Source organism: Pleurodeles waltl, chromosome 4_1 (assembly GCF_031143425.1).
Source record: "Pleurodeles waltl isolate 20211129_DDA chromosome 4_1, aPleWal1.hap1.20221129, whole genome shotgun sequence".
NCBI classification, from domain to species: domain Eukaryota; kingdom Metazoa; phylum Chordata; class Amphibia; order Caudata; family Salamandridae; genus Pleurodeles; species Pleurodeles waltl.
Genome location: NC_090442.1, coordinates 71,527,690 through 71,548,937, shown reverse-complemented (window position 1 = coordinate 71,548,937; position 21,248 = coordinate 71,527,690). Strand labels below are relative to the sequence as shown.

The window sequence follows — 21,248 nt, the reverse complement described above, 5'->3', positions numbered from 1 at the left end:
TGAGGTCCAGCTCCAGCGGGACAACCCTTAGTACGTGAGGTGTTGGTGTCTTCAGTCCAGACTGTGCCCAGGGTGCAAGTTTGGATAGGTCCCTTGAAGATTATTCCTTCTCATAGTAGGAGCCACCTGAAGAGACGGTTTCAGGACTCGATCTAGTTGATTCCCGGAATACTCAAGTAGGGGACCCACATATCCCCTGGTCCAAAGATGAGCGGCGGCCCACTAGGTTCCTCACACTTCCTTCAGAAGCCCAAGAAACCACAATAACGAAGACATGCCTCGCTGATTGGGGGGAAAAAAACGTTAATGTGAAAGAATAAAGAACTTCGATTGGCTACGGATTCCCACAATAGCCACTGATGTTGGACAAATTCTGGACCACCACAGGAATTTGGCCACTGCTGAACATACAGGAGATGCTGACCACCAGTGCTTGGCAGATCCATTGCTGAGGACAGAACACCTTCTGAAATTCATCCTTCATGCTGAGGCCACATCTAGAGTCCTAGAGGACAGTACATGTTGGGCCGCACAGCTATCATGAGGCTTCTAATAATATTTATCTAAAACTCCCATAGTTTCCTTACCCATTCTTTGACTTTAAAGAAATTGCAAAACGCAAATCCTAAAAAATAGTCTTTACGTGAGACATACCCCTTTATCACAATGCCAGCAGGTGTTTAATTGTGACTGTCTTGCTTTTAAAAGTGTTTTGCATTCATATAAATGATCATTGCCTTCTCATAACTTCCACACCTCAGTTGAAAAACTAAGTTACTGACAGACATTCTATATTCTAGACAACAGTCTGCAGAAATGAAAATAACTGCACAGCCCAGACAAGTGAAAAAAAAAGCCCATACTTTTCAATTTATTAACATCCGCAATCAAGCACCAGTGCTGCAGTGTTTATTTTTTACTTTTTTTATTAACAAATAGAAAACAGACTGTGTACAACAGAGTGAACTCCTACAGCACTAATGCATCCCACAAGGTAAAAATGAATTTGTTCTCCAGCATTACAAGCCCTGCATGGAGTCCTCTTTGCTTGCTGCAGATTCTCAGTATGCGGAATACATTTGATAATACAGTTAGTTAAACCTTCCACCACCTTGATTTAAGCAGGACTGCACTAAGAGATGGCCAAGCCTCCTTCCTCCTGTAGTGCAGGCCTGATATAGTAAGTTGTATTAATATATATTATCAGTAAAGTTACAGTAGTCTTTTTGCCACATTGGGTTTCTGTTGTATGAGAAGTCCTGATGGAGCTGAGGCCCATGAACAGTAATCAAGAATGCGAAAGTGGAAACGAGACAGCCCTTGCCTTTTACCCCTCAACCCGACAGCCCCCAACTCCACCACAGGAAGTACCACAGTTGCCACAGCGGGAGGTCTGTGGCAGTTCTTGAGATTGTGCTGTCTTTGTTGCCTCCCCGTTGGGTCCAGAGTCAATGAGAAGTTTGAAAGCAACGTGGGAAGCGGATAAAGTATTCCTGCGGGTTTAAAGATTGTTCGAGGGGAATAGAGGGCAGTGGCGAAAGCTGGGTGTGTTTTCGCCTCTCTTCTGGCACCTCTCTCTCTCTTCCTTGTTCCCACCGAACGTAAAAGACAGATGCAGTCGTTAATACCCATGAAATACAGGAAGGGGAAGGGAAAAGGGTAGGGACTAGCATCCTTCACAAATGCAGTCCCACTGCCACACAACCAAGCCACCAGTTTTCTGTGGAAGTGGCTCAGTTCATATGCTGCTTGAGAGACTTTCTGTGTTTGGATAATGGAATCCACACTCCACTGTGTCCCCACCCCAACCATCCCAAATACAGAAACGTGTCCTAAAATAAAATGATTAAAAATATTAAGAGCAGTTGGCCTCCAGTTGAAAGTTTGGCATGGTATTTGTGTCCCTGAAACCAACAGGGCAAAAACTGATCATACAGTACAAATAATCAAATGGCTAAAATAGAAACTAACAATTAAAAAAAATAAATGATACATATAAAAGTTAACATTTGCCACCAGCTTTTTTTTTTTTAGCTGCAAGACATGTCTTGCGCGGTGAAACATGATTTGTTTTTTGTTTTTTAAAAAAAAACATGATTTTGTCAACATTGTAGTGTATAAAACCGTTGATAATCAACACAATGGCTTCATGAGAGTAGAGGTGACAGAGAGAGGATGGGCAGCAGGAAGCAGGTGGAGTGCATCCCAGAAAATGAAAAACTGAGGCTCTCCCGCTCCTGTTCCCCGAAATGTTTCCATGGCGATGGGTCCTGAACACTGTGCTTACTCATCACCGGGCCGAGGGACGTCTGTACAGAGGAGCCGATGAGGGTTCAGCTGAGGGCTCGGGACGAGGCACTCAGTCCCGGCGGCGGCGACGACGACACATTCCCAGGTCTGACGAGATGAAAGCTGTAGTTACGTTGCATAGTGGTCAAAGCTGCCCAGGTACTCTAGAGCTGCCCGGTAGCACAGCTGGTACTGGTCCTGGAATATTAAAGAGAAACGCAAGGATAAGCCTGAGTCAGGCCAGAGGGTTCAGGATGTGACTGTCCAGCAGTGGAGAGTGGCAGGTGAGGCTCAGTCCAGCAATAGGAAACACACTTATGTCAGACCCTGTTCAGCAATAGGCGTTGATGTCAAACCATGACCAGTAGTTGTCAGTTCTGGGGTTAGACTATGTTCTCCAACACTTGAGTGAGGTGGGGCAAAGTTATGGTGGATGCTAGGTTCAGGAAGCCAGTGCCTAGATGAGGCAGTGTCCAGCAATATATGGCCACATGCATCTTAGGTTTGAGAGGACTGCCCCTTCAAATTGGTGCGCTGGACACAAACAGAGGTGCCCTGTTCCTGATAATACGCTGCCCCCAGGAATTGACAAACTTGTGGCTGCCCTGGGGGCAGTGAATTAGTGAACGACTGCTTAAAGCAGCCCTCCTAGCATTCACTGCACAGGCGGCACCTGCATGCACTTCAAAAGGGGAACAGAGATCATCCGCCTGTACGGGGGTGTCTGGGGGAGTCCATGGCATTCCTGTTTCCCCATTCCAGAGGACTGCCCTCAGGGGCGCACTGACTGTGTGCTATCTTTTTGTGAGACACAGTCAGTGTGCCTCCTGGCGGCATCTTTGCCTCTCCACCTGCATCTATAGCATGGAGCAGACCCACAGACAAGCTGTTCCATTCATTTGCATGGCGCCACATGCGCCATTATGGAATGCTCTCGTACGATAGTGCTGGTGTTATATGTGTGCCAGTGCTATCTGTATTACAGAATTGGCTGCAAAAGCAACTGGGAACCCTTCTGAAATACTATAGTAGCCCCAGGGTTGCTAAACCGACGGACATGCTTGTTGCACCCTATGGCCGGGTATGTATGTCGGCCTAAGGAATGTGTGTAATGTGGGGGGTCATGAAGGGAGGCGAGACGTGCACATGGTTAGAGGCAGAAATAGAAGAGCTGAAGAACCACAGGGTTAATCCACCCCGGTGTCCTGAAACGCGTGCATAGTTGGAAAGAGGTAAGTGAAGAAAGGGTTCCGAAACATTTTCATGATGTGATACGCCAGGACCACGGGGTTACTAAACACTGGCAATGACACGAGTGGGGCATGAATGAAGGGATCTTGGCATACACAAAGACATATAAGGTCAGTGTGGGGTACAAGGCACAGGGCCAGGCGATGCTGGGTCTCAGGTAGAGGAAAGATTCAGGAGATATAAGACTAATAGATTATGATAGAATGTACCACAATACTAAGAATCGCACAGAAGGGAGAATATAGAATGAGAGAGGGAACATAGAAAATTAAATCCAGATCGTATGAAGGAGGAGTGCGATACAGAGAAGACAATCCAGAGCAGACAGGTGAAAGGGCAGAGTGCAGATACAGTTAGGGGCCTATCGGAAGAGAGCCCAGAGCAGACGGGAGACAGCAGTGCAGAGACAGCACCCCGGCGGGAGAACTGGATCAGGCCACCTACCTCGGTCTGCACCATTGCCGGTCGTTGTGTTCTCAAGGTCTTCACAGTCTGGAACATATCTACCACACCTTCGTACCGCATGCGCTCCAGCACAATACTAAGAGTAATAAATACTCCAGTGCGTCCAACTCCAGCACTGCAGGGAGACAGAGAGAAGGATTAGTGTGAGAAATGCACAAGTCCTAGACGGAGGGGGTACCACAAGTTATTAACTCACAATTCCTCTCTTTGATACCTTGGAGCTTTTGCAGAATCTTCCCTACCAATCTACTATACCTGGCTTATTCATCAGACTGTGCAATAATACTCAGCAAATGAAAGCAGAGAAAAACATGCTGCTGCCTTTAAAATCTCCTGGATTAATTCCCCAAGATACTTGGGTACTAATTTCATATGATGGCTTGCTGACTAGCGCAATAAATGATGTCACTGATGATAGGCTGTCTCTTAAAAGCCAATAAATTCTGTCAACATGCTACAATTGCAAAATACATACAGTCGCAGGGAAACAACATTGTTTACCTATGCAAAGTTACAAGGAAAGCACCTATGGACAACTGACATGACCTGGAAAATTGAGGATACCTCGTAAATTTACATTTCCACCATTCCTTGTGAGATGAATTAAGATGCACTTCTCCAAACACATTACAGTATGTGCCTCAACGTTTACAACATTGGAAAGATCAAGGGACAAAAACAAACTTTTATTTTCCTCTCCCAAATCCCCTATCTCTGTCCCCTTTAAGTTAAAATCACAAATGGGACCCCATCTTCGTGTTAAACTGCTCGGCTAACAATCACCACCCCACATTTGCAAGAAGCACCTCTCTGTCAATCACCGACACCACACCTCTGTATTTCACCTCTCTCTCTCTGAAGGAGCGCTTGATGCCTTTATGAAGCTTTAGTTCAGACATGCAGATCCCTCCAGGGCCCTTTTACCTCTCACTCAAGGCTCTCTATTGAATCACTGTAGACATTTGAGCCAAATATTACTATACATGAAACTGAAGAACACAGTTCACTATGGAAATCTTGTTCCTCTAAATCTCATTATTTCCAGAACACAGGCAAACCCCACTCACCTTGCCAGTTCGCTCCTGCTCTCTCACCTGAAGTGAAGCGATTGGGTAGTCAACGGAGCCACCACTCAAAAGCCTGGGAGAACCACATCAAGGGGCTATATAATGGCTGAGCTCTTTAGAGACTGTACTCCTTAAATGTTACTCTGTGTACTCATGCCCACAACATGTCTTACATCACCAAGCCTTAGTGCAACCTTGTAGACTTCACCAGAGCCACGTGGCACATCGATGCACACTGATACTCTCGCTTTCCAACACAGGCCGCCTGCCCTGAACACTTCCCCACCTGTGCCACACTCAAACACATTACATCCTGATCTCGTCCTCCTGGTCACGGTCTCTACGAAATGAGTGACTCATTCCTGAGACAGGCAAACCCTTTTCTCTATTAGTATTCCTTTTTATGTTTACATTAAAAACATGCGTCCCCTTCCTCTCATTATACGGTCCCCGGAACCTGACAGTGTCTGTTTTTTGTGTCTCACTCCTATGGACATAGGGTACCCATTATGAATTGTTGCGTGCATACCTTTTTCGTATTGTTTATTGGCCGAGCCTACTAGAAAGCTCATCCGCTGTCTGTTGCAAGGCATATGTTGACTTACCAAAAACACAGAGGGGCTTCGAGCTACCCATTTCTTACCACTGGTTGGTTTTCCTTGTCACTTCATTTGCCTGCTTCCTCTTTGTGTCCCAGGTTGACAATCTTGTGTTTATCCCTCCCATGGAGCATTGCCTCTTTACGATCTTTAATTAGCTGGTATCACTCCTTGCTTTCCAAGCACTACTTTTTTCTTTTGTGTGAAGCACTCCATTAGAGTGCACGTTTGTGTGTTGTCTCCCTTGTGTACATCGGTCTCCCTGCCTGTGTTCTTCTCTCCATCGCTACCCACCACCACGCCCTCTGCTTTGCTTTCTACCACCACTTGTGTTGCTTTTGTTCCAGCCCTGCTCCAGTTGTTTTCGCATTCCCTCCAGGCCTCACTCCCTATTGCCCTTGCGCCCCCCTCCCAAGCTGTCTTGTCATCGTGGATGTGCAGTGTGGACTTAAAAACCACCTCCAAAGCCAATAGGTCACAAAGGCACGACCTATGGGCTTTGCTAATACTTGTCTTTTCCCTTTCAACAACAGATATGCTCCAATGGTCAGCTGGGTTGCCACGCTGCTCCTCTGGTAGCCCTGCCTTGGTCGCTATAGCATCTGGTGGGGCTCTGCAACCCGGGGTATCAGGCCGAGTAACACCGAGCTGGCTGGTAATATGCCTCCTGTCTTCGCATGCACTGATGAGACACAACCATGCTGTGCAGGCAATGTCTCTGCTTTAAAGGATATGGCTGATTCATGGCCAAAAAACGGTATTTAAAGACCCAGCTCTAGCAGGTGAGTTTACACATCACTGTTCACCTGCTTGGAGCAGGAAAGGTACACCGGGAGCCTGCTGTTTCATCAGTCACTCAAAATGTGATGAGAAGAATGCTTGCAAATAGCCTAACCACTGGCAATCACTCTGGTAGCATTCCAATCCATTGCTGTTTTGCCTTCTATGCATCCTGATAGGCAGGAAGAAACAACAGCCATTACACTGGATTACTTGCGAGAACTGGTAGGCAGACAGTGGCTGCTGCTTTCACTGATAAGACCCATAGAGAACAACCTAGAACTGAGCCAGAGGAGGACGATGGAATTGAGCCTGAAACACAAAAAGAGAAGTTGGTAGAAGAAGCTCAATTAACATAGGTTGTCAACCATAGAAGAGAATAAAAGAGAGACTGCTTCGCCGAGAGTGAACAATTAATTGACTCAGAAGATTTCTTTGAATCATCTGTCCTTGAAGCTGTGCCTCTTCACAAAGCAACATAGATCATATTGACAAAAATGGAAAGAATTCGATAAAATGGGATTCCTCAGATTTCAAAGTAAACAATCCCCACCAATAAACGTTGACAAGGAATTTCCTCAAGTGGTGAAAGTGAACTCATCAGCAAGCGTCCCCTCTTTGGACACCAAGGATTCTGCCGCATGACTCTGTTGACAAACACTGCCGGGGTCACTCAAGAGGGCTTGTGAAGCATCTAATTGTGTCTTCTGCAGGTTGATGTGTGTCAAAAGACTTTCATGCTTTTGAAGGATTCCAAAAGGGAAAGGACTGCACAGAAGTTCTGGAGACAACTGAATTAAGGATGCGCTCCCCGTCAGACAACACTTCGAGTGGTCTCAGGGCAGCGTCCACATCAGCTGGAGCCATCGCAGCAGGGAGAAGGTGCATACGGGTAATGCCTACGAACCGGGATTCTATACAGAAATCGCTAATATTCCTTTACCTTTTATGGGACCTAGGTTTTTTGGTCTGCAACTAGACGAGCTGATCAGGCAATCGGCAGAAGAGAGTTACTGCAACCCTTCAAGCACCACAAGCGAAGTCTCCTTTTTTCCTACCGGGCACCATAAAACATTACAAGCTCGAAGGCGGCTCTTTCGTGGGCGGCGAATGTTACCAATTGGAATTCAAACAGCCTCCTCCAAGAGCATTTTTGTGACAGACTCCCAAAAACACCACCCAAAGAGAGGCACTATTGTCAGGAGTGCAAAAATGTGCGTAGAACTTACGTAGAAAATGCGATAATGCCAGAGCCTCTGTCAGAACAAGGTACAGGGATGTACTCCGTTGCATTCCCAAGAAAGGGTCAAGAAAAATTAGACTTATTTTGTACTTAAAGAGAGTGACTCTACTTTTTTTTTTAACATCGTTATTTGTAATTTCAAGTTACAAGTGATAAACTTTGGTAGGCATGTTCGGCGGGAGAAACCTCCTAAGCAACACAGGCATTGCGGAGTGACAGAAGCAGGGTAACACTACCATCGGATTGAACTCTTACCCCTACTCCTCACCGGCTTGGCGTTGGGGTGAGTTTCCTACTGTGTGTGCTGGAACCGGTCCTGAATGTGTTGTACGATCCTCATCACCTTGTGTTAGATCTTGCAACATCTCAGCCCACACCTGGCAATCCTCCTCTACCTTTTTATCTATCCTTCCCTCCCGAATGCGTCTTACCTCTGCTAGAGCCCGTTCTTCCATAGATGTCACCCACTGTCTCAGCATGGATCCCACCGGGGATAACCATTTTATGGCCACTCTCCTCTTTGCACGCACCAACCCCAGTAGTGTCATTAAAATTGCATTCTTCAATTTTTGGGGCATGCAAAAATGTTCAGGAGGCAGTGTTTCACACCGAGTTCAAGTGCCATATGAGTGGCTCACTGGAGACTGTGCACCACAGCAAGCAATGCCTTGTGTCTATAAAATCCACCCCCCTTCATATGGCATATAGGGCATTTGTGTGATATGTCTGGATATAGTCCCTTCGATCTCACTGGGGAGTGGTACGCCCGGTGCAGGACGTATACGTATGCTAGTTTAAAGCAAACATTGCTGGACACTCCCCAAACCAGTGTGCAAGCCTTCTCCCAGCCCTTGTCGTCATGGGCTCCGCTATGTCTTCCTCCCAACAACACCGCACAGGGAGGTCTAGTCTTTTTCTTGTTTGAGGGCTGTGTACATTCTAAACAATGTCAAAGAAATTCAAAATGGTATCTGTACAAACACTAATTCCAGTGGTGGTTCCAGGGGAATTCCTTTCCACGTGTAACTCCAAGATGCATATTCCCATGTCCTGCTGAAACTTGTTTTTTTCAGAAATATCTTTGTTTCCCACTGGAGGAAGATAAGTACCAGTTCACCGTTCTGCTTTTCAGCCCATCAGATGCAACAAGGGTATTCACCTATGTACCTACTTCCATAGTCGCTTAAAGTTATTCATATTTTTCCATACATAAGTGACTGGAAAGTTTATCTTGCTTATTTGTTAAAATCACAGGATCAGAGAGCAATCGCTTATACAAAACTTCAAAACTTTGGTTTCCCTTTGAACTGAAAGAAATCCCAGTTGTCACCAGACCAAGGAGGTAATTTCCAAACATACGTAGGGGAAAGTGTTCCTCCCAGATGAAAGGGAACTGATTCTTCAATCATTCAGAGGATCCCTCTTGGAAACAGATGGTCAGCAGAGAGCGAGATAGCGGGGTCAAGATTTCATGTCCACAACCAGACCAGTCTTGACGACATACAAAACCTCGGATTCAACGTGTGCTGCTACACTGGGATCCAAACAGCCAGGACACATCAAAATTGATTGCAATAACAGAATGGAGATGAGTTGGTGGAAGCCCATGTGTTGAAGGGATAACTTTTACCACCTCCATTGCCAATACCAGCAGCTGACACCAGTTGTTCAAGGTGGGAAGCACCCAAAGGAGATGCCAAGATTTGAAACCAGTAGTCACACCTGGAAGTGACTCAGAAATTCAGCTGGAGAGAGCTGAAGCAACTATTTCTGGTATTGAGGGAGTTTGCTTCATTAGTCCTGGGCAATGACGTTTTGGTCTGGATGGAAAATCAAGTAGAGAAAGTTTTTGTAAACTATCACAGGAGGAACACAATCTGTTACTCTACATCAAATTGTTCATGCCACTGGGCTATGGGCAGAGAGCCATCTAACCTCTCGATACTCGCCAGGAGAAGAGAGTATTATGTGGATAGACTGAGCTGGAAATTTCCTTCATCCATAAAGGTCACTCTCCACCCAAAAATGTGCAAAGCTTTAACAAGGTTTCTAGGAAAACTACATTTGGATCTATCTCCATCAGACTCCATTGCACAAATACTGGTCTGCTCTTCGAGAACACACTGTGTAGAAGTCTGTGCAGTGAATGCGCAGTCAGTCAGAATGCCGACAGCTCTCCTGAGTGCATTCCCCACATTTTCCTTCCTCCTGAAGGGATCAGGAGGAAACAGAGGATAAGGAACAACTCCTTCTGGTAGTCCCATTTTGTCCAGGGAGACCATGGTTTCCTTTATTACAGAGTCTGTTAAAATACCTTTATTAACATTTCAGACTGCTACCCGTCACAGCTTTCTCATAAGGCGCTAATCCACCTACATCTGGCTGAGTGGGGATTTACAAGTGAACTTTGCAACAATGAGTTGCTCATCATGGTAGCAGCATTGTATTCGGGAAACTTGACGGTCTGGTTCTAGATTATTGTATGCTAGACACTGGAAAAATGTTTCACTTTGGTGCCAACATTGTGGTTTACAACCAACTTCCTGTGACCCTCTTAACATTTTGGATTATCTAAGAATTGGCTTCTTTAGAGATTTACCCATTTGTACATCAAAAGCCTAATAAATAGCCATCAGAGCAGTTTAATGACACTGAGCATCGATATCCTCTACAAAAGAACTGACAAGTTGTTTACTGCACAGGTTACCACTAAAGCACCCGATGATTCATTCACCATCATGGGGCCTATCTTTAGTATTAAAAAGTCTTTAAACTGCTTGATCAGAGCCTTTAGAGACAGTATCACATTCTTTTTACTGCTAGTTTTTTTTCTACTATCAATCACATCAGGTCGACATCTAGGAGAAATAGGCGCTTAAGTAACAGATTACTTTGTTCCTCAAAATACTGCCTGACAAAATGATCTTAAGACCAAATTCTGATTTTATGCAAAAATAATATGTAACATTGAATCAAAACATTCTCCTGCATACGGGGATGGGGGGGCGAGCTCTACGATAGGAGCAGCTGCCTTCTGGGCACAATTCTAAGGGATATTTTAATAGATCTGCACAGCTGCTATATGAAGTTCCCTACATTCCCTTGTGAAACATTACAGATTACATATAGATACACAAAAACCTGCTACCCTTTTAGATTTTTTTTGCCTGTTTACCAACTGATCATAAAAAGTGATAGATTAATAGAAACTACCTTCAATAACTTTTCCTTTCAGCATCTAACAGGAATATACTTTTCGATGCTGGAATTCTCCATTACAATGAAAGTAGTGTATATCCTCATTTCGTAAAGACTGTTTTACCAGGAAAACTAGGCTGGGAAATAATGGTCTGAATATTTAAGGGTAGCCTTCATTATTCCTGATCTAAGAATATCTCTTCACTGTCCAACATCCCGCCTCTCTAGCCCTTAAACTGTTCCCCAAAGCTTGGTGCTATCGCAGTGTTGGGTTCCGGGGTGAATATTACAGAATTTAGGCATTGTTTTTAAGTGTGAACACATAAAAGAGAACTGCAGATGGAGAAGAGGGTTTTTGCCTGTCTTAGGAGGGAGACTCCTTCATTTCATGAGGATTGTGGCAAGGAAGACTTGGTCCAGGAACAAAGATTACAGGTAGGTTATCACATCATCTCCCAGGACCTAATGCACCCTAATGCACATTTTCACACCATCATCTCCCAGCAATTACTGCACCCTGGAGCACATTCAGCTAATCTGTACCTGAACAGACCACCCAACATTCTACCAGTACCTAGAAGTGAAGCACCTATTATTTATGGTTGCCCACAAACACTCCCATCCACCCACCTACCTATGCATTATAAATAATTCAGGTCTGGAAAGAGTATGTGGAAAGCATGTATTCCAGGAATGTAGTATCAAACAGGAAGGATTATAGGAGGGAGGTATGATCTCACTCTCATGTCTACTCTCAGAGTGTAAGGAGTCACTTGCACCCTTTGTATCGCCCTCACAGAGCTGAGGATTCACCTGCAGGGCACAAAGCGAGGACCCTGCTCTTCCGTGTGCCTTACATGCACAGTGGTAAAGACATGCATTAAGTGTGAAGGTCCAAGGCCCCTTGTGGTCTACCCCTTACAGTGGGCTCAACTCACCTGCAATGCACAGAGATTGGTCCATCCTGCCCAAACTGTTCCTTGGTTTTGTGCACTTGACCAATGAAGTCGATGAAGCCCTCGCCAGTTTTTGGCACACCCTGCTCTGGCCAATCCGTGAACTGAAACTGTCGAATAGTTCTGGACTGTCCATCCTGGAGGGGGCAATATCAGAGAGGTCACAAAATGTACAATCACAATTTTGTGCGCCGTCTATATTTGATACATGCACGTTTGCACAGGCAACACGCGTTCTCAAGGGAGACTCATTCAGATGCACTTCAGAAGCACCCCTGTACACACTCACCTGGGCACCAACATAGCTGCATGCACAGGGTTTCATAATCCATTCAAAAAGCTTGGAAGACCTGCTCTCACACAACCACTGACAAGCTCACAGTTACATACACAGAAAATCCCAAGGCCTAATATGCACTTCTACCCTAATGGAAATCATCTACCCTAACGGAAGCATGTTACAAATTCAAACATGAATTGGCCAAGCCATTAAGTCTCGTTTATTAAATGTGCAATGGCAAAGCTGATAAGTCTGGCTTTTTGTTAGAGGACGTGTTTGGTAATAGTTGCACCATTTTGTTTGGGTTGCTCCCCAGCTGTCCTAGACAAAAAAATACCATAATGAAGCAACTCCTTGGGCTACAACAATATGGAAGCTGGAAAAGGGACATTTTGTTGAACAGACTGCTGAAATATGCAAAGGAGTCAAAGATAGATGTATGCTTCAAGCTGTAAAGACAAACAGCAAAATATTTCACACTTTTCACAATGGTATAGTATTTTCAGCGCAGCAGTAAGAAAGTCTATGTGCACGCATGTCTTATACTGCTTGAATAAAATCACAGTCCTATCAACACCTCTGGCGCTAGGAGGACAGTGACAATCCAGCACCGACTAACATCAGCAAATTAGCAGCATCATTGCAATTTGGCCAACTGTACATGGTGTGGATAAGAAAACTATCTCCTGACGGTGTGCCTTTACTTCCGGCAACATTGATTTTTGCCCGGCTTTGCAAATTTCTGAACACAGCTTTGCCACCTCCCAAGTCTGCAGGCAACCAACTGCAAAATCCACATTGATTGCTTGATACTTTAGTGAATGATAGAAGGGTTGCTACATGTCTGACTGAGCCCTGATGATGACCATCTGCAAATTACTAAGATGGGCCGAAACATCATCTTCACTATAACAATGGACTGTCTCACTTTCCCCTGACTAAAGGGCTCTAAAGAGCTGACAAGTGTAGTAAATCCAAAGTTCCAAGCAACAGACAGTTGTTTACGTGCTGCACCTTTGTTTCTCACTGTTTACTGCACGGTTGGCCCACACTAGCAATGCATCGCCTCACTTTGCAAAGTTGTAACACCTTTCGCAATTTACCTACACTTGATTATAATATAAATGCCAATGTCAGCTCAAAGACTTGCTCTTGTTTATGCGTCTATTGTGTGTGTTTACATTTAAAGTAATTCAGTTGCTGTTTACCACATACCTACTCAGGTCAGTTGAGTAGATTTACTTAACCTAAAGCGCCAACTTTGCATCCTATGAACGTGAATGAACCATTGTTCTGTTTAACAAGTGTTAACTACACCTCATTGTTTTGAGAGGGAAACAAGTTCTGCTCCTCTTCTCCTTGTCCTAGTGGGTGTTGGGCTAGAACCCAATAAGAAACTTTGAACATAAAAGTTTTCAGGAATGAGACAACAGAGTAAAGTCAGAGACTCAAGTCCAGGTCCATCAGTTTTCAAAGTAAATAGTTTTGCGCCTAATAATGAGCCAGTGATCAAAAAATTGAAGGAAACAATGACCCGTGTCCAGTAGGAGCAAAATATGTGGGAAAATATCCAGGGTAGACAATTTCAGGGGATCACTACCTTTGTATGCACACAGAGAACATCTTGCACTTAGGACAAAAAATAAATCACACAGGCATTGTTCAGAATGTGCTAGTGTCTCAGAGACACAGCATAAATGCAGGCAAGTCCAAATAAGCAAACTTCTATGACAAGCTGCTGAGGTAAGAGATTATGGTTTTGCATAAATGCAGGCAAGTCCAAATAAGCAAACTTCTATGACAAGCTGCTGAGGTAAGAGATTATGGCTTTGCATAAATGCAGGCAAGTCCAAATAAGCAAACTTCTATGACAAGCTGCTGAGTTAAGAGATTATGGCTTTGTAAATTGGAAAGCTTGTGAAAATGGCTCTACCAACAACATGCATATAATTATGAAATGTTTTCTTTGAAGGATTTGAGATTTCGAGGTGATTAGCCATTCCTCCTCTGATTCTTACCTGGAAGCAGGGTCAGCAGCATCCAGGAGGTGTTTACTAACCAATCTCTCCATCTGTTGATGTCTATCCTATTTGGCTAATACGGCTATCTAGATAGCAGTATGCCAATGCATTGCAGCATTGATCTTTTTGATATCAATACATGTTCCTTCCCCAGTATATTTATAATGATTCATATATCCACGTATACATTTACCAAAAGGGTGGAAAACATCTGAGGTGGAGTTTGTGTCCTGGTGCATTGTCACTTTCAGGACAGCTATCATGAGTCACATCAAAACCGAAATTCCTTCTTCAAAGAAAAACAAACACAGGAGTCCAACACCAGAGGACAGAGTGTGCACAGCATGTAATCTACAGCAGCACACGCTAGAAACACAAGTCTCACCGATAAAATATTCAGGCCACACCGTGCTCCGAAGTGGCACGGTGCTGATCTTTCAATGGCACGTCGGCTAGCATCAGTCGAGCGGCCCCAGTGGCCTGTTACCATGAACTATCCTAAGGGGGAGGCCTACATTTTTAATAATAACCCTTGGGGACTAGAGAGCTAAATATTAAAGCCAGGCAAGGATGATGGTGGTCTTTCACCACCACCATCCGCTGGGAAGCTCCGAGTCAAGCTGTCATAACACTCCTGTCGAGGAGTCGTAGGCATCCTACCTTAACCAGGAAGCAAGTAAGTCCTTCTACGGAATCTAGCTATCCTGTCAGTAACCATCGACAGCACCTCTCCTCCGCGAGAGCACCAAAGTGCATTAACAATGCTGATTTTCAAGGGAATAAAATCCCTAAGTATTTGACAGACAACAAAATTGCTGGGTTTAGGCAGAAAATAATGTTTGTCTCAGCGCTTGGCACTAAGCGCTGCAGTAACCAAGGATCCTCTGGGCTCTGTGAGTCACTGGATAAGGACTCCACAATCACAACTGTAGGTGCGTATGAGGTACAAGGTATACTGAATTCATGAAAGGTACCAGAGAGGACGGATACCCCTATAAAGACAGACTAATACATGTGTAGAGAAACACGTGCGCACAAGCATGCAGGCCTGAACTATAATAAAACTGCTGGCATACACAAAGGAAATGCACTCACACAAACTTGCAAACACAAGAAGCTTGCTCAGTGCACAGCATGAGGCAGTCTATCAGCTGTGGCATTGACAGGAAGATCAGCCTTCCCAACCTCACATGAACACAAACACACAGAGAATAAACCAGGTGTAGTACTTAGACAGGAAACAGGCTCTCATTTTGTGGTTCTCACATACAAAGCTGTGCAGGAGGCATGCGCTCACTCTTGTCTATCCGCACACAGATGCTGTCACAGGTGCGTTCGTGTGGCTGTACTCACCCGGGCATCAGTGACTTTGAACTCCCGGAGAATATACTGTGGCATGTTGTACTCTGCCATCGGGTCAACCACAAAATACTGGTACCGCGCCGAGCGGTCTGCAGGCCAGTACTGGTGGCACTTCTCCTGCAGAGGAGAAAGGGGAGACATTCAGTGATCTGCACACAGGTGGACCATGTGTGTACTCCCTTATATAGCACGTTACAACTCAGAGGAAAGAAAGAGTAGCAGGAGGGAGGAGGGGAGAAAGGGGAGAAAAGGAGGAAGAGAGCAGGGACATCTAAAGGATTTTGGGGTCCCTGAGCTAAATGTATTTTGGGGGCCCCTGCTAGGAACATCTTTGATTTAGTTCAATTCTTAAATGCCCTCTTTGGTCAGGTCACTGACAGGACACAGCCGCAGTTGTCCAAATTCTAAATGCGTTTACATATAATATTCAGTGATAGTGATAGTGACGTATGTTTTCAATATTGTAACAGCAGCAGCTCAGTAATAATAATGCAAATAATCTGTGACATCCTCATTTCTCATATGTGAGGTCCTATTGCGATCTTAAAGAAACTTTTTTTTAATGGATGATGCATGAAACAAACAGAACATTTCTCTGCAAAATGTCTAATAGACTCTCATACATCACCCACATTAACAGAAAATTAAAGGAAAATGGTATTTTGAACAATCTGTTTCAGACTTTTTCAAGGTCATCAGAGAAAGAGACTCTGCAGAGCAGAGCTGGCTCTGTAGGCCCCCCCGAAAGGTTGGGGCCCTGAGCCAGAGCCCACTTTGCCCCTGCCTTAAAATATCTCAGGAAGGGGGTCCAGAGGAGAGTACAGGCAGGGGAAAGGTACACTTAACAGGACATGTGCACCCAACCCTCAAGATACTCCCAGAACACCACAAGCGAGAGGTGAAGAACTGGGCAACAGGATGACAGTGGAGAGAAGGAAGACATATCCAAGAATGAAAGATGATGAGGAATGGGGGAGGCAGCAACAGCAGGAATGAAAGATAAGAAGTGAGGTTGAAAAGAGGGCAGAATAAGTGATGGACAGAAGGATGAAGGGAGCACTAAGAGGAGGACTAAATGAGGGGGTAGGGGAGGAAGTTTGAGAGCTACCGCAAGGCTTGGGGCAGAAGGGAGAAAGATGAACGGAGGAGTGGAGGGAAGGAGTGAGGGGTAAATGGAGGAGGGTAGTTACTGGGGAGGAAGAAAGAGGGTGGCAAGTTGAAGGTATGTTGCATGGGAACACATGAGCAAGAAAAAGAGAAGGGTCAGAAGATGAAAAAACAAAGGAGGTGTGTCCGAAGATGATGAATGGGGTGAAGAAAAGAGGGAGAAAATATGCTAGGGTGAAAACAGAAGCAGTAAGGCAGGAGGGAAAGGGACCAAAGTGGGTCAAGAGGGGGGGAAGAGGAGAGGAAGGAGGAAAGTAGGTGGGAATAAAAAAAGAAGTTGGGAAAGGTGAGCAAAAGGGGGAAAGAAGTCTGGAAGAGGAGGCGCAGACGGACTGAAGTAGGAGAGGAAACACGACAGACTGGTAAGAAAAGGAAAGGTGAGAAAGATGAAGGAGGAAGAGAGCAGGTTAGAAAAGAGGGAAAGCGAGGATGCAGAAAAAACAGATTGCAAAGCAAGGAAGAGATGGTAACGAGGGGAAGCGGCAGTAGGGGTGAAGAAAGGAGGGGAGGGAAAGAAGTAAGATCAGAGGAAAAGGTGAGGGAAGAAAGAATGTGATAAGTAACAGTAGAGAAGATGGAGGGAAACAGGAGGGAAGGAGAGCAGGAGGTAGAAAAGCTAGTGCTAACTTTTGCTTAACCCAAATTATTTTGAACAAGAAGTAAAAAGGGTTGGAAAACAGGATGGGGAAATGGAAAACAGTAGAGATAGGAATGCTGTATGGAGCAGGAAAGCCTAGGATGGAGGAGCAAGCTAGAAAGGAGGGGCGGATAGGTGTGGCCTGAGCATGGCCAATTAGAAAGGAAGAAGGGATGTGAAATGCTCAGCCTGCAGTGCATAAGATCTGGATTTGCCTCCCTGTGATGCTCAGCAACAAGGCATGGCCCTACAGGTTTGCGGATACCATCTTAGTGTGGCTGCCCATTGTAAGGCTGACACTCAGCCATGCCCCTCACTTACACGTCCCATTTCCCGCAGTTTGGTCAGCATCACCACGATGGTGGAATTGTGCTCCCACAGCATGCGCCAGAAGTCCTCCGTTGTCTCTGCCAGGGGCCCCTGAGTGGCAATGTAGGCTTTTTGTTGTCTGCGGGAAGTACAAAACATGGGGTTAAAAAAAGTGCTAAGTAAAGCACAGGAATTAACACGTGTGTCCCTGTGCCCGGGTCAATCAACTGGCACCTAACATATGACTATCCAAGGCCAGCCATTGATAAATGTCATGCTCTTGTACCTTTGTTCAAAGTCTGCCTACTGCCACAAGACTTAAACTCTCACCTGTAGCCGTCAATGAAGCTAGCGTTGATGTAGTCCGAACCCTCCACCCCTCGGATGGGTTGCAGGCAGACCCGCGTCAGCTCGTAGGGCATAATATTCACCAGGCGGTTCTTGAACTTGTTGCACGGGAGGTTGGCACTGATGAATCGTGAGGTATGTGCTTTAGAGTTGGCCAGAAGCTGGTAGGGACAACAGAAGAACATGTTAACTGGGTTGGATGAATTATGCACTTTATATCATCGTGTTATTTCACCTCCGATGGGGGTCCAAAAAGGAGCTGCCTCTTCACACACTTGGTGTTTGGCCAGTCATGCTAGAGAGAGACTCCCTCAAACACCGGACAATCTTCAGACCATTATGAAGGTGGTGAGCACCCAAAGGATAGTAGGGAGAATGGATTGATGGGGTAGAAGATCTGGTTATGAATCTTACGCACCTTGAACTCGAGTTCCATGGACGGGACGCTCTCTCCCGGCGGGATCTGCCCCAGCTTCTGTATGTGGGCACACAGGCTTCGTGCTGGCACTTCAGTGTTGCCACAGAGCGCTGCCTCCAGCAAGGCCTCATGGATGAATATGTACTGGTCCTCGGTCTGCACCATGTAGTTGCGCTGGGCCCGCATGCACGTTACATGACCGTACACATCCACAGTTTTCTCGTGCTTCATGCGCTCCAACATTGCATCGATGACTATAAAGCAGCCTGTCCGCCCCACGCCAGCACTGCAAGATCAATGGACAGTTTGTAACCAACCAGTGCAGCCAACCTGAGCCGCTGCAAGATCAAATGTCGTTTAGCGGCCAGACATTACGTACACCAGTGATGCAGATGCTTCGAGCCTAGCACATCAGTATAGCATTAACAAGGGACAGTGACTCACCACACACTGAGCACACATTGACCAGCATATCTCACCTACTGGCAGAAATGGGCACAGAGGGCCACATCCTGACCATATTTCGTGCTGCGCTCACCCGCCCATGCTGCACCAACAACGGGTTCACGCTGCAGAGTAAGCAGCAGTCAATGGCCATGCAAACAGCGCACACACTTTTACAGCAAACCATCCATGGTCACAAAACCGCTTTAAGAACAAGCGAAACTCGGTGACGACTTCTACTCGACTGACCAGCACTGCAAGGACACATGACTGATCGTGACCACACACTGCTCACATACAAGAACAAGGGACAATTAGAGGCCACATGTGCAAACCACATATCTCATAGGGTGGCTTCTCCACGTGGGCTCATATAGTCTTTCCCCACATAGAACACTGCCTATGTGCTCACCTGCAGTGCACCACCATAGGGCCAGCGTCTGGCGGGTTACACGCCTTCACCCGCCGCAGAAATGCTAAAATGGGTGTTGGGTACTCTGGGACACCGTGGTCCGGCCACGCCAGGAACTGGAATTGCCGAATCTCCCTCTTCTCACTGGAGCCGTTCTGGTGGGAGAAAAATGATCAGTTGGTCAGATCGTGAACGCATTGAAAAAAGAAAAGGCTTTGGCTATCGGCTTCATGCCCGATGGGTGGCGCAGAGCATTTACTGAACATATTTGTCATTGGTAGTAGCCTGTCAGGTGCTAAGATGTACGTATAACTCATGTAAAAATAATTCTCTGCACCAGTTCCTTCCAGAAATGTAAGAGATGGAAATGGTAAAAAATGAAAGCCTCAAGCAGAGAACTCAATTAGTCACTGAGTATGTATTGTCCAGGGATCACTGTTGCATTCAGTCATATTTGCAACCCTAGTCACAGAGGAATTACACTGAATTAGTCCTTAAAGCTGCTCCCCTGAAACATATGAACATGCCTTAGTTCAGTTCTGTGGCTCCTTGTCACAGAATCTTTTTCAGGGAGATCTTCTTCATGCACATGGTTATCCATGGCACTGAACAACCTTGCATGCTTAAATGCATCATGCTCGATATTCCTGGAAAAAACCTTTGATCAAATCCCAAGAGTCCTGTTTGCTGTTCCACACTTTAAGAAATCCCAATCTGAGGCGCTCTCTCAGCCTGCTTGGCCCTTAGCTGGGGAGCAACCTGCCTAGTTTCTCAGAGTCATTTGTTCTTTCTTTGCTTTAAAAAAAAAAAAAAAAAAAAAAAGACCCTCAAATCTCTTTTTATTTTATTATTTCTTCTTAGTCTTTTATTCTTCTGCCGGAAACCACAGTGATTATCTCAAATTAGGCGATTCTCCGGTACCAAGATGCCTGTGCAGGTGGATGTGTGCATTATAAATAGTGCATAGGAGCACAAAGCCAGGAAATCTTTAACCTGTGTATAAACAACAATGGGTAATCAAAACAAAGTCAACACAATCAAACTCTACAGCAACAGCCACATCCCACTGATGATCTAAGATCACACAGATATTCTGTGTAACATTCAATGAGAGCCTGAACCACTGGTCATTGGAAAATAAAAGAGTATGAATGTTTTCAATTTTTAACAACACCGACTGCAAGATAAATCCTAAGATAGGATAGGAAAGAGTTCTAATTGTGCCTAAAGAAGAAACCAGAACAGATGCATCCCTCAACATGGGTACGCGGCCCTATGGTGCACGCAGAAGACAAAAATATAATTTGAAAGATTACCACTGACAATTCGATGGACTTCCTGTTTAAAAATGGATATCACAGTATTCTTGAGGTAGGTGAAGGTGTCCAAAGTATGAGATTTAAGGAGCCAAGACTCCAAGTAGAGGAGTCTGGGAGCAGCCTTCATCCTGCATGTACAGAAGGTCCAGTCTGCATGGCAACCTCTAAGAAATAAAGAACCAGCTTTCGGATATTTAGGAAAGTGCCTCTTTTTGACATGGTTACCCCCACTTTTTGCCTGGTACCTGATGCGATTTCGACTGAAAGTGCACTGGGTCCCTGCTAACCAGGTCCAGTGCCAGATCTCTTTCCCTAAACTGTACAATTGTTTCCACAACTGGCAAATCCTTTAGCACCCTCTGTGAGCCCCTAGTAAGTGGTACCCCTGGTGCCTAGGGACGGAGGTGCTAAAGAAGGTCCCTAAGGGCTGCAGCAAAAACTGTGCTGCCCCAAGGGACCCCTCAACTAGCACATGCAGACTGCCATTTCAGTGCATGCAATATATGTAAGTCACCCCTACAGCAAGCCTTACAGCCTTAAGGCAGGGCGCATTATATTACATGTGAGGGCATATTTGCAAGAGCAGCTATGCCCCTGCAATGTCTTTGTCAATCCTTAGACATAGTAAGTGGCCAGGGAAGCCATTTTAACTGCATGTGCTGGACACTGGTCAATACGAGTTC

General features: G+C 45.4%; 1 protein-coding gene across 8 annotated transcripts in view; it reads right to left on the bottom strand.

Moving 5' to 3' along the window:
- Nucleotides 1-844: 844 nt before the first annotated feature.
- Nucleotides 845-21,248, bottom strand: part of PTPRF (protein tyrosine phosphatase receptor type F) — a 597,274-nt gene continuing 576,870 nt past the window's right edge. For 7 of the 8 annotated variants that reach the window (XM_069227811.1, XM_069227807.1, XM_069227809.1 and 4 more), the window contains 8 exons: nt 19,247-19,401; nt 18,391-18,676; nt 17,955-18,133; nt 17,637-17,763; nt 15,503-15,628; nt 11,831-11,985; nt 3,985-4,120; nt 845-2,487 (listed from right to left, as the gene is read on the bottom strand). In XM_069227811.1, coding sequence (XP_069083912.1) covers nt 2,419-2,487; nt 3,985-4,120; nt 11,831-11,985; nt 15,503-15,628; nt 17,637-17,763; nt 17,955-18,133; nt 18,391-18,676; nt 19,247-19,401 — 1,233 coding nt within the window. In that variant the 3' untranslated portion in view covers nt 845-2,418. The remainder of the gene's footprint in view (nt 2,488-3,984; nt 4,121-11,830; nt 11,986-15,502; nt 15,629-17,636; nt 17,764-17,954; nt 18,134-18,390; nt 18,677-19,246; nt 19,402-21,248) is intronic. The other variant, XM_069227815.1, reaches the window with a different exon arrangement.